At 33.7% G+C, this 13,975-nt stretch overlaps 1 protein-coding gene across 3 annotated transcripts in view; it reads right to left on the reverse strand.

Annotated features, from left to right (window-relative positions):
- Window positions 1-473: 473 nt before the first annotated feature.
- LOC150106270 (mini-chromosome maintenance complex-binding protein) overlaps window positions 474-13,975 on the reverse strand; it is a 219,422-nt gene continuing 205,920 nt past the window's right edge. For all 3 annotated transcript variants that reach the window (XM_090392291.1, XM_090392292.1, XM_090392293.1), the window contains exon 12: window positions 474-789. In XM_090392291.1, coding sequence (XP_090248417.1) covers window positions 696-789 — 94 coding nt within the window. In that variant the 3' untranslated portion in view covers window positions 474-695. The remainder of the gene's footprint in view (window positions 790-13,975) is intronic.

Below are 13,975 nucleotides of genomic sequence, written 5' to 3' on the forward strand. Positions count from 1 at the left end.
ATTTTAATTATAGAAAATAAATTCCCCTCTGAATTTATGCAGTACAGTAACAGTAGCAACAACTGTACCACTAATTATTACTAATAATGTCAGTAAAAATGTTTTTAAACAGCAGCTAAACTCATCTCTTCTCAGTACTTTAGCTCACTTTTTACATGAGACGGAAAAAAAAAAAAAAGCAATTTTATGATAGTGTTTATCAGATTAAAATATATAGTACATATGTGCAGAAATATTAATATTACAAAGGAAAAAGAAAAACTGAGAAAAGGATAATAAAAAAAAAATTAGACGGATTTGAAAATTTTAAGAATATGGAAAACAACTGAAATCTCGTTATTCTTGAAACTACATTTTTACAATCACTGTTTTGTAACATGGGGCATTACTGTGTTGGAAAGGTATGTTGGCACCGTTTAAGGTGTCAGCATACCCTTCTAACACAGTAGAAATGCAATATATAAATAGAAATATTTCAAACCACATAAAACATTTGCTTTAATTGAAACTTTTAACAAATCCATTAAATTTATAAACAACTTCCATAATCTGTTTGTGTTTAATAAACACAAAAATGTTTTTTCTTATTATAAGTTCAGTCTTATAGGCATCTAGCACATAAATATCGATAAATTTCTTTTTCTATTTACAACTGTAACTGACAATTACAGAAAGCAGACATTTTTCAACTTTTGCTACAGGCGACATTTTCGTTCCCTTTCAAGAAGTTTTGCCTTTTCCCAAGACTCTCTACTTAAAACCTTTTCTCCATTACTCAGAGATAATAGTCTGAAATATACGTGAACATGTAAGATTATTACTTATGTATAATGATCATATACCTATGTCATATAACCAAAACTAGCAGATATTTCATTTAGGAACAAACACTGTTTTTCAAATTTAAATAATTAGTACGAGTATTATTTTATAATTATTTGTATATTACTAAAAAGAATTATATTCCACTATAATATTCAGTGTGTATCCATTCCACTAAAAGGGATGTGCTGGAAAAAACATCTTCATAGAGGAACTGTCCTGGTGATGAATATTGTTCTGATGTTATTCTTTTTAAACCACTTCACAGTTATTGCTTGTGACACAGAGCATTACTTTGTTAAGGTATATAAGAAATGGTCCCATAAAACTGCCACACTGTAAGGAAACAATAACGAACATCAATGTACATACTGAGTCAAGATTTCCATGTTCAGTGACCAATGGATTTAATCTGTACTACAAGAAGCAACTGCATCCACATTCACAGTACAACCTCTGAATGTCATTGCTAAGACAACAATCCAAGTAAAACTTTAGGTAGACATCCTCCATACCAAACATGTTCATCAGATGGAAGGACTGTAGTGTGACTCATCACTCCACAGTTTTAAGTTCTGGGAGTCTTGGCCTGTGCCAATTAGCAAAGTGTATTCACTGTTGTTAACTACTTGAGCTGTAACTGGCTGGTAAAAATTATGTTGTACAGCTCTCTCTCTCTCTCTCTCTGTGTGTGTGCGCGCGCGCACGCACGCACGCAACTTAACACCACCTGGGTGTTGTTGAGTCTACATAAGCTGTCACATTTCTTCTGATGCAAACTGTGAACTTGGTAATGCTTACCAGCTGTGCAAGAGTATATACAAATTCTTCTTTTTTCCCCAAATAACATCCAATCATTTTCTCTTTCTGAAACAGTGTTATCTCCTTCTTGTAATTGGATGTGGCATAAAACTTCAAACTGACTTCTAAAAATGAACTGTAATCTCCTCTTATATGACACGCTTTATGCTACATAGTTACAATTCCTCCTAAAATTGGAGGTTGGGAAAGTCCCAACTTCCAATAGAAAAGAACACTATATTTAATAGCTTTTGAGATAAAATTAATTACAATGAATGGTCTGAAAGTAATGCCAGTGCATGCATGGTGTTTGTGTTGCAAAGTGGCCTTAAAGCATGTTGAGTTGTTTTATTTCTTATTTCTCAGCTGAAGTTTAACATACAGTGGTGAATGAGTGAAGAGATACTTTCCATGTTGTTGCATGTGTAACAGCACAAAAGAAATTGAATTTTTGAAGCATGAAAATGTGTGTTACCAAAATCCAATTAAAAGTTTATTATTATTATTATTATTATGGTAGAGTGATGTATATTTGAATACTATGTCAATGAGTACAAAGAACAAGAAGCGCAATGGTAGAATTGACATCAATGTTAAATTACGAAGTAGGAAATCATAAACCTCTTTAAATGAGCACAAATCATGTGATGATTTCCATAATCAAGCTGAACAGTAATCAGAGAAAATTGGCAAATAACTCAGAAATCACTAGCACTGTAATTTAAACATGGATTAGCATGATCAAATCTTTACATTGGGCTACAATAAGTGTAAAGTGAGCTGGATAGCATTAATCAACTAATGAAATGAAACAGGGAGAATGAAACTTTGCTCACAGTTGCCTAAATGTTACCAAAGAGAAGGTAATACTTTTCACTTCACAAAAAAGTGACTGGGAACAAAATCTGGGTCCATTATAACCTTGAAAGAAAATTCAGTCTATGAAGTATCATCACCCTACCTTACTGAGAGTGAAAAACATTTTTTTTTTTTAATTAAAAAAAAAATTCAAAACTCAAACTGGTGGAAAGTGCACAAGCTGTCCTTAAGAACAACAATAAATTCTCATAACTATGTGAAGAACTTGATAAAGAGGAAATGAATTGATTGTGTTTATGCCAAGTAATAGCCACTGATTTTTGCAATAGTATAATGTAAGCACACCCATTTTAATGATTACTAAAGAGACTGGATTTGAAGTTGTAGAACATCCTCCCTACAGCCCAGATTTTGCTCCATCAGACTTATTTACTAAACTGATGATATATCATGGCCATCCATTCTGAAAATGACAAAAAAGCCAAACAAAGTAAGAAAATGGTTCTGAAAATTCTATAATACAGTGGTAGACATCCTACCAAAATAAAGTAGGGACTTCATCTATTATTTTGATTTTATTATTATTTTTTATTTCACTGGCATATATCTTTTGGATGAAAAGCTATCACTTTGGAGGCATTACTTCCAGAATAGCTCATATTTATATTAAAGATAAAACTATGATCTTGACAATGTGTATAGCTTATTTGAAATGGGGAAATTACACATTATGTGGGTCTAAAATGTGCTTCAAATACAAAGGATGCACAAACACAGAGTTAAAGGGAAGGGAGAAAAAAAAATCAGAAAATCAAATTATTTTTTCCTAATCATTCCATTTCACTGAAGAACTGTGTACATGATGAAATGTTTTTACAAGCCATTTCATCATGTAAACTGTTATGAATATGAAACTGTTTAGTTGTCATTTGATAATTCAAGTACACTGAGATCAAGTAACTTGTTCCTTATTACATATTGATTTTTAAAAAATCAGAGTCCTTTAATAAAAATAAAAAATCAGAGCCCTTGAATAAATAATCATTAAAATATTTTCTTTTTCTTTTCTTATACTGTGGAGATGTTTGTTTAATAACAGCATGTTTAATAGAAGCAATTTAGACTTAATTATAAGAAAAAAATGAGAGATGGCATAAATAGATAAGTTGTTGGAACATCATCTTTATAACTGTGCATTTATTTAATTTTTTTGGAATTCTTGGGAATTTCCAAATTACATGATTCCCCCCACCCCTTCAGTATGATAAGGTAGGACTGATTTATGTGCACTTTGTTTTAAATCACTCTTTATATGTTCTTTCAAGTGATTTCTCCTCAATATCCCATTTGTTCCACATAACATGGTACCACATGAGATTGTCATGGAGATTATTATTATTATTAAAATAGGTGAGAAACAACTTTAAAGTCACACTGTTTTAATAGACTAGCTATTTTATTTGTGATTATTCTGATGAATGATAATGTGACCCACCTTTACAGTTAATGTTTTCTTGCATGTTTACAGAGACATCTATTGCTTTTTGTAGAATGTTAATAACAGTTTTCAGATTCTTGACATTCTGGTTACAACCTGAAAACTGTTAATAACATTCTCTATGAGAGGACACACTACACATCCATTCAACTCCAATCCATTCATGATATACATTTTTGTATGGTAACATGTTTTCCGGTCAGAATGTGAATCATGATGCTAATTCACAAGTTAGCTGGATATCACATGATATCCAGCTAACTCACTTTCAACTGAAAAGCCCTCAATAAAAGATTCTGATGAGAACAATCTGTTTTCTTTAAATTTTAAAAACACATCATTTAATATTAATAAAATTGATAAAATAGATATTGACCACATTTACAACAGTTTTTTTCATAAATTTCTACGATTTCTGATTTGCATTTCCAATTGAAAGTTAAAAGAATTGTTAAATATCGGCTTGTCAAAAGGCTAGGATACTGATATTTATAGTCTAAAACACTGTATCACACCAACAAATAAAAACATATATAGTAATAAAAAATAATAGCAATTCTGCTACTATTGGACTTTTAGAAAATTCACATTTAAGTGTCCTCAGGATCTTCGTGCTCCAGGAATCTTTCTCATCCCCAATATGGTATGTACAGCTATTTGGATGCTGAATAATTAATTTTTTTTTTTTAAAGGTTTTTGTAAAAAGGGCATTTGATGGTAGTGATAAAATGCAAATGAAATGTGAAGACAGTGAACAAAGCAATGATAGCAAACAGTCTGATAAAAATAACCCAAAAGTTGAAAGAGTGATTTCTGTAAGTGTCACTTCCAGAAATTACTACTGTCCAAAAATCGTTTTAAGCTAGGAGGTTTTCAAGAAGGCTACAAGAGAAAGAAGTTCATTATCACACAATTTTATACCCAACTATTTGGTTTGATAGGAAAAGATATTTTGTCACAAGGATGTAAAGAACCATGTACATTAAATAAAAGTGAAAGAAAGTCATAAAAATGTCATCTGTACTTTTAGGCAGATGAAAAAGCAGACTGAAGATTTCCTTTTCATTATTACAAATGTTCGTGTTTCCAGTTTTGTTATGCTCATTTCCAAATCTGATTTTGCTGGCCGAGTGATTAGTGTACCTACTCTCCAACCAACAGGCTGTGGATTCAAATCTCACTGTGCATGCGAATGTTTGTGAGTGTCTTTAGGTGGGAGATGAATTTCATCACCTAGTGTGAAACCACCACTCTGCTTATTGGAGGCCTGAAGTGGCTTGATAAAGTTCCCTGTTTGGTCTCTAGAGCAGGGTTTCGAGACTATGTAAAAAAATAAATTTAACATACAAAAAATAAATAAATAAAAAATAATAAAATTTATAAAACAGAAAGAAAATCCTTAGCCCATCCACGGTACAAAATGTACTACAGGTTTGCAAATAACCTTCCATGGGTGGGAGCAACACAAAAATTATTTTGTGATTGCTGCAAAAGTAAATGAAAATGGAAAGGAAATAGACAACTCATTTTAAACTGTTGCAGATGTACATAAAAAAGCAAATTTATTTATGATGTAAATGTTTAACTATACAGAACATTTTTTTAAAAAATGTCATAAGTTCTCAAGACCACAGTGATCCAGTTATGTGACTTATTTGAGATATCAGGTAAATTTAATTTAAATTTTAGTTCAGTACTTTTTTTTTAATTTTTTTATTCAGTGAAGATTAGAAATGTGTAAATAATGTTTTGCTTCACTTGTAATACTTAAAAGACAGACATTTCCTAACCTCAATATCAAAAATAAAGAAAGGTAAGGAAAGTGAGATGTTCCATTTATCTCAGATGTACTCTCCTTTTAAGTTTTCAGGAAGTTTTTTTTTTTTTCTCTCTCTCTTCTTGAATTATTTTAAAATAATTATTACAATTAATACCAACTCACAACGCCAAAAAATAAGGTAAATTTAACTGAATTAAAAAAGAAATATCCTGCTATACTGAATGGCAATAATCTATCCAAAGTTATATGCATGATGTCTAATTCTTCAACATTCATCATCAATAATGATGCAGCCTCTTATATTTCAGGAATCACAGAAATATATACCTCAGTAAACTTGATAATAACTGGATCAAGTTTTTTTTTTTTTGGAAGATAAAAATGCTTCCAAAATGAAACTAGTTCAGGTTACAGATTTTTAGCTTTCAATACAATATATCACCACGTCATAAAAATTGATAAACCATTAAGTTTCATTGTAGTTGTACCAAAATGACAGTAATACTTAATGCAGCTTTAGCTCATATTCAGTTACAATTTTTGAAAGATTCTATTATTTCAGAGAATGGTTTAATCTAAATAAATAAAGTGTGTTAATTGTATGCAATGTTTTGACATTAAGAATAAAGAGATGTAAAATAAATCAAAATTCATGTTATAGAAGTGTAACAAATGAGCAATTTGGATTTAACGAACATGAAATTATATTAGAAATAACTAACATGAAAAATGTGTTTTTTCCATGTTGAAAACATTATCAAATCTTTAATTGGTCGATTGTCCTCTTGCAGTGTGAACACCATAACTTACTAAACTACTCACTTTAAACAACAGCTTTCAAAATGAAATTAAGCAAGAAATGAATATTAGCAACTTTATTTTTTCATCATCATCAAATTCCTGACGTGTACCCTCAAGGGACAGGATATGATAGTTCTACATAAAAAATTTACATCATTACTAACTTCCTATCTACAATTTTCCTCCAAATCAGTCTGTTACTTGTCAAGACTCCAATATTATCAGATTTTATATTTCTATCGTCTAAGGCACTTTGTACCGTATCAATCCACCTATATCTTGGTCTTCCTCTGGGTCATTTTCTTGGCAGAGAACACTTGTTTTGCTAATCTTTCCTTGCCCATTCTGTTTAAGTGACCAAACCACCTGATATTAGCTCTGCTAACGCATTCCTGGATGCTGACAATGTCAAGTTCTTTCCTAATATCCTCGTTTTTAATATGATATTGCCATCGATGCCATCTGTTCATGCCTCTAATCTTTCTTAGGACTCTCATATCTGCGGTCTCCAGTCTTTGGTCAACTGTTTTACTTCTGACCCAGCTCTCAGATCCATAAGTTAAACCTGGTTTGAACACTGTCTTGTATACAGCTAATTTAGTGTTCCAACTAATTTCTCCCTTATTCCATATGAATTTATTCAATTGATTTCCCACCATACGAACTTTGTTGATTCTGTTGTCTATTTCCATCTTTAATTTACCATCTTCACTAAAAATCGTTCCTAAGTAGCTGAAATGTTTTACTTGTTCCACAGGTTTCCCATTCACAACACAGTTGACATTTTTAACAGTTCTACTTATTTTCATTGTCTTTGTCTTTTTAATGCTGACCTTCATAACATATCTATTACAACAGTTATTCAATTTAGTCAAGGAATCTTGCAAACTTGTAGCGGATTTATTTAGAAGTATAACATTGTCCGCATAAAGCAAAGAGCTGAAATTAACATCTCCAATTCTGATATCATGTTTTATACCACTTTCCTTCATAATGTGATCCATACAGATGGATCGCATTATGAAGTATTTTCTGTACTTCCTTCAACTGCTGACTTACAACACAAATACAGACTAAGTATTGCTTGATATAATGCCCCATTGACACCATATAACTGTAGCGTATTGAATAGCTTCTCTCTTGGCACCTTGTCATATGCCTTTTCCAGATTGACAAAACTTAAATACAGATCTTTGTTATATTCCCATGCTTTCTCAACTATTTGTCGTAAAGTGAAGATCTGATGCTGAAAGCCTCTATTTAGACAGAATCCAGCTTGTTCTTCACCAAGCTTTTCTTCCACAATTCTTCTCAACCGTTTCTCAAGTATACTTGCGTAGATCTTGCCTGGAACACTCAGTAGGGAAATACCTTGGTAATTCTCACATTCAGTTTTATTTCCCTTTTTATATATGGGTACTATGAGAGCTCTACTCCAATCATTGGGAATTCGTCCCTCTGTCCAGGCTTTCTGAACTATGCAGTGCAGCCACTGTAAGGCTTTTATACCACCATACTTCAGCATTTCTGGTCGAATATCATCTATTCTTGCTGCTTTTCCACATTTCAAGCCTTTGATGGCTTTTTCTACTTCAAGTATGGATATGTATTCCTGACTGTATGCCTGTTGAGTGTTTTTTACCACTGTTGAGTATTTTTTTCATTTAGCAATTTTTCGAAGTAATTACTCCATACTTCAAGAATATCTTTTTCTCCCGTTTTCATGTCACCTTTATCATCTCTAACTCCTTTTACAGCACTCTTTCCTCCATTTCTAAGCTTCTTCAACAACCTCCAGAATATCTTACCACCTTTTTGATATTTATTTTCTATGTTCTTGCCAAAGTCCTCCCATGACTTTTGTTTTACACAGTGTTTCGCTTTCTTACATTTGTCTCTGTATTCTCTAAGAGCAAAAGCTGACTTATTTGCCAGGAACTTTTGATATGCTTTCTTCATTTCCTTCACTGCCTCTTTAACGTCCTGTGTCCACCATGGAGTTCCGATTTTTTTATCCTTGCAGATTACCTCACCACATGCCTCTCTGGCTGAATCAATCAGGGTTTTCTTCAAGGCTTGCCACTGAATCGCCAAGGTTAGGTTCCTGTTCTCAAACTTCATTTTTTCTTCAATAATCTTTGTGTATTTTAGTTTACAGTTCACATCTGAGAGCTGCTCAACTTTTATTCGCTTTAAAACTTTCTTACATGTTATTCTTTTCAATATGAAATTCAATTTTATCCTGCTCAAGACTAAATAGTGATCGCTTCCAATTTCAAATCCTCTGAACACTCTGGTATCCTGCACCAGGGAGAAAACATCACTATCAACAATAACATAGTCAATGAGACTTTTCTTATTCCTAGCCTCTTCTCTCCATGTGAATTTGTGCACATTTTTATGTTGGAACATGGTGTTAGTAATAACCAGTCCATGTCCTGAGCAGAAATCCAACACGTATTTGCCATTATTATTAGCTTTGCTCTTTTCTCCAAATTTTCCCAAAATATTTTTGTATGTCTGACAATCATATCTTACTCTGTTATTTAGATCCCCAACAAGGACACCAACTGTTCCTTTTTCATTGTGTCAGTTGCCTTCTCTAAAGCCTCAAAAAATTCCTCCATTTCTACCTTAGTAGAACCTTCTGTGGGACCATAGGCACAAATAAGTCTCATGGTCCAGTTCCCCATTCTCATATTTGCCCACATCACTCTACTTGAGACTGCCTGCCATTCAAGAAGATTAGCCTCGTATTTAGTGTTGAATACCATGGCTACTCCTTCTTTTTCTTGATTGCCGTTGCCTGAATATAACATTTTGTATTTATTGCTCAGAAAGATCTCACCAGTTTTGGTCTTTTTTGTTTCAGTCACCCCTATTATGTCGATCTGGTACTTATCTAATTCCTCAGCTAGCTCCATTTCTTTGCCATTCAGGCTTCTTACGTTGATAGTACTGATCTTTAACTCTGGTGATGTTGAGTTGGGGTGTACTTTCAGATTTGTTCCAGTAGCTGACTTTTCGCTGTTCGCCCTGGTTCCCTGGCGAAAACAACGGGGGCCTTGTTTAACCGGGCGACGCCCCAGCCGGCATGAAATTTTGTCATGTTGTACCATCATTTTTTATTTTGGTTTACGCCAATAAGAATGCAATTTGGTCGGCTAAATTCCAAATTGCCAGCCCATCTTCATTCGTTCAGTATCCAGGTAGATACCCAACAGGGTGCACCACGAGAAGGTGAGGATTGGACATTAGGTCAGAAGCTCTGGTCGGTTCTCTGCATCTAATTAGTATTTATTATTAATATTTGTGTGTATTCTGTAGTTGATTTTGCAAGGTTTAAAAACCAAATTTCTTTCTTTCTGGAGAAAAGTCATGGAAATGAAGTTGCCTTCAGAAATCTCAGAGTGCATTATTGGAGGAATTTCTTGGCTTAAAAACAGTGTTGCAATTACTTTATTTTTTTACCATATTAAAACTAGACAGTGATCTTTATTTATACAATTGAAGAACATGTAAAACAATTGCAACAATTTCTTGGCTTAAAAACAGTTGTTTTTAAGCCAAGAAATTGGCTTAAAATTCTTCCAATAATGCACTCCAGGATTTCTGAAGGCAACTTCATTTCCATGACTTTTCCCCAGAAAGAGAGAAATTTGGTTTTTAAACCTTGCAAAATCAACTACAGAATACACACAAATATTAATATAGTTCGCCCACCGATTTGAGGTCCCTCAAAACTACTGCGCATGTCAGAAAAAGGAGAATCCATTCCGATAATAGGGTAATCAGTCTGTCTTCTGGGAGGTAATAATAAACAAACTGAGTTTGTTTATTATTACAGGTCGGAAAATTTAGCTTTTCTTTTACGAACATTGTTGTTTTTAAAGTGTAACTATTTTGCTTGTATAACAGTTGGAAAAATGTACGTAGAGTGTTAATACGTGCAAATACTATGTTCTACATAAAACAATGTCACTTTGCTCCATGATAAGTTTCCTTTTATTCTGGGACTTTTTAAAACAAAATCCGATTTCATGAAGTATTTTCCTTAAAGTTTCTCTTTTCCAAGGAAAATTAATTTTTTCTTTAAGCACAGGAATCAATTTCGGAACAGTTGGCACTCTTTTCTCGAATACGTAAAATTCGTGAATAGCTCTTCTTATAACGTCTACATCAAAATCATTCAAAGTTACGGTTTCGATGGTTTTACTCTGGCGCTTTTTTTTTTTTTAGGAGATTTAAATTTTGGCTTACCTTCACCTTTTGATTCCCTATGAATTCTTTTAACAGTCGACCCCGATACGCCCGCAATTGCACTTGCATGTTTTATGACTTGAGAAAGGGGAACAAGAAGACGGCCTTCTGACGATTCTTTTTCGCAGAATGTCAGCACATTATTCAATATTCTTTTGCAAGAGCTACTGAAACGTGTAACAATAGAACTTGTTGACTGTACTGGATCCATCATACAAATTAATAATAAAAAAATAATGCAAAAAGAGAACAACAAAAATCAAGCTAGTACTAGTACAGCGACAGACAAGAAAGCACGTGATTTCGCATGTTGGCGACCAATTCGTACATCCTTCATTTCTTTCTCCCCTTCAGCATGAATCGACTATTCTTGGCACAAATCCAACAAGGGATCTAGAAATGGTGGGCGAACTATAATAAATACTAATTAGGATTAGGAAATTACCTCTCATCTGGATCAGAGAAATGTACGCAAGTGAGAACGATGATGAATGGTGGAGTCTGGCTGCCTATCAATTTCAATTAGCTACTTCTGGATCACTACCAAGCAGTCTGGTTGACCAAGTGGTTAATGCATTCGCTCTCCAATCAACAAGCTGCAGGTTCTAATCCTACTGTAGGCATGGATGTTTGTGATTGCCTTTAGGTGGAAGATTAATTTTAAAGTCTGGTGTCAGGTAACTAACTCATTTACTGGGGACCTAAAATGGCTCAATAAAGTATTCTTTTTGGTCTCTACAACAAAATTTCCAGATTATGCCAAAAATAAATAAAGTAACATAAAAACATGTAACCAATATATTGGTTAAGAAGAGAGAAGAATCTAAATTTAGATTTTGTAGTTATTAGAACTCCATGAGGAAGACTATTTGTTCCAAAGGAACATGAAATGAAAGAGGAGAAGAAAGATCATCAGATTGCATAGGTGACCAGCAACTGCTTGAGTTTTTACTGGCTCCTAGAGGAAAGTGGAATAATGTTTCATTTTGATAGAGCAGCACCCATGGCAGTTCCTATATGAAAGGCATAAGGCTGCAATAGATTGTCATTTAATTAACTGAATTAGCTACTTCTGGATAGAATGAAGAATTTTTTGAAGGGTTTCTGGTGCAACAGCAATTGCTTGAGCTTTTACTGATTACTCCAAGAGGAAAGTGGAATAATGTTTCAGTCATTACTTAAGATATTGTCCAGCCCATCTCTATTTTGACATCATCAGTTTGATGATGTCAAAATAGAGATGGGCTGGACACATAGATTGCAAGATGGCATAAATTATTGACAAAATGGAGACCTATAGATGACAGTACACAAAGGGGGACACCAAGGAAGAGAAGGCAAGATGAAATTTTTAGGACTGCTGGAATGCAATGATGAGAAAGGGTGAAAACAGAATAGAATGGAAAAAACTGGGGGAAACTTTCATCCAGCAGCAGATCGATCTGGGTTGGAGAAAAAGAGCTAGTGAAAATATGAAGTCCACCAATGAGGTATAGATCTGTCAACAGATTTACCTTCCTTAAATGCAGTTAACAATGGTTTAATTCCTACATATGTGAGAATTAAAAAAACTTCTGCAAAAATTGCAGGAAAAACCAAGAGAAGACCAATATTGTGTGATAAAAGACCTTTAGAAGCAACACATCATTTATATTTCTGGTAATTGCAGGAATGCCTGACAGCTCTGTACCAGTGGTGCTTGAAAGGAAAAGCTGAGTGAAATCTGATCTGGTCATCTCATAAGTATTGTTAATCCCAAGTAAATGAAAATCATCAGTGATACCGCTACACTACTCTTTTCAAACTGGTTCGCCCATGTGCAACATAACCAACCAGTCAGGACAAAGTACAAAAACAGTCATGCTTTATGAAATAATTAGCAGTACCAAGAGTGAAAAGTTTTTAGCAAAAAAAGCCACAAAGTTATGGGTATGATGAGTTTGTATGTCATTCTGTATACCATCCCTCAAGTATTGCTGCAACGAGAACATCCTTCCTATTTCACGATATATATGTGCAGGAATTTGCATTCCTGAATCTTGTGTTGCTGCCTTAATAATGGTCAGGCAGGGATAATTTATCCCCCCCCCTCTGTGCTTTGGTATAATGATTTAATAGAAAATAAGGGATTTCTATATTCAATCATAAGAGCTCTTGTGTGATGGATTCGGTTGTTTATGAGTTATTCATGCTTCACAGTATAAACAACACCAAGAGAAAAGAATATACATTTATCGAATTTACTAATATTTTGCTGGTTTTCTACCAAGCATCTTCAGAAAACAAATCATATCATATACAACTATTACAAGTACACAGCACTTAACTAGATCACTGTTGTAAAAACAATTCAAATTATAACTGAAAAAGAACTTGTACTAACATGGCATCCTCTAAAAGCAGGATAACAATAAAGTTAATCTGGAGAAGTTAGGCTATTTGGTCTCAGAATGATGGTCTAGATCTTTAACAACAACATAAAAAAAAGTAACTCTCTCTCCTTTCTATACACAGTGCATGACTACCTAATGACTCATCATTATTATTATTAAGAGAGACCTCCACGGAGTCAAGGATTCATCGAGGAAGGCCACATACTCCATGCACCAGCTATCATACTTATTCTTGAATTAATTCACACTGATTGCACTTGCAATATCCAATGGCAATCCATTCCAACCACGCACCACCATATAAAAGAAAAATCTAGCCCTCATCCCCTGCTTAGCGGTATTCATTCTCATCTTCCAAGGATGCCCTCTTGTCCTTTCCCCACCCTCCATAAACTGAAAAATTTCATCAATGGAAATCCTGGATGACCCTTTCAGAGGTTTGTAAGTCTCAATCATATGACTCCTCTTTCTCCTGTTTGCTAGTGTCTGCAGTCTGCAAATTCTCAATTTGTCTTCATAATCAGTATTCCATAATCCTGATATCATTTTTAATACTCTCCTTTGCACCCTCTCTCTCCAATATCAGAATCACAAGAGAAACCAGGAGACCTGCACACAATAATCTAAGTGAGGTCTTATCAAGGCCTTGTAAAGAGGCAAAATGACATCCTTATCTTTACATGTGAATGTTCGTTTATTTTAATGTTAACTTTTGATTAAGTTACCAAATTGATAACTCAATCAAAAGATAATAAAGTTATCTTTTGAGTTGTATTTGCAATCTTTGCTACATGGCCCCAA

Source organism: Typopeltis vanoorti, chromosome 5, assembly GCF_054136105.1.
Source record: "Typopeltis vanoorti isolate ZY-2024b chromosome 5, IOZ_Tvanoo_1.0, whole genome shotgun sequence".
NCBI classification, from domain to species: Eukaryota; Metazoa; Arthropoda; class Arachnida; order Uropygi; family Thelyphonidae; genus Typopeltis; species Typopeltis vanoorti.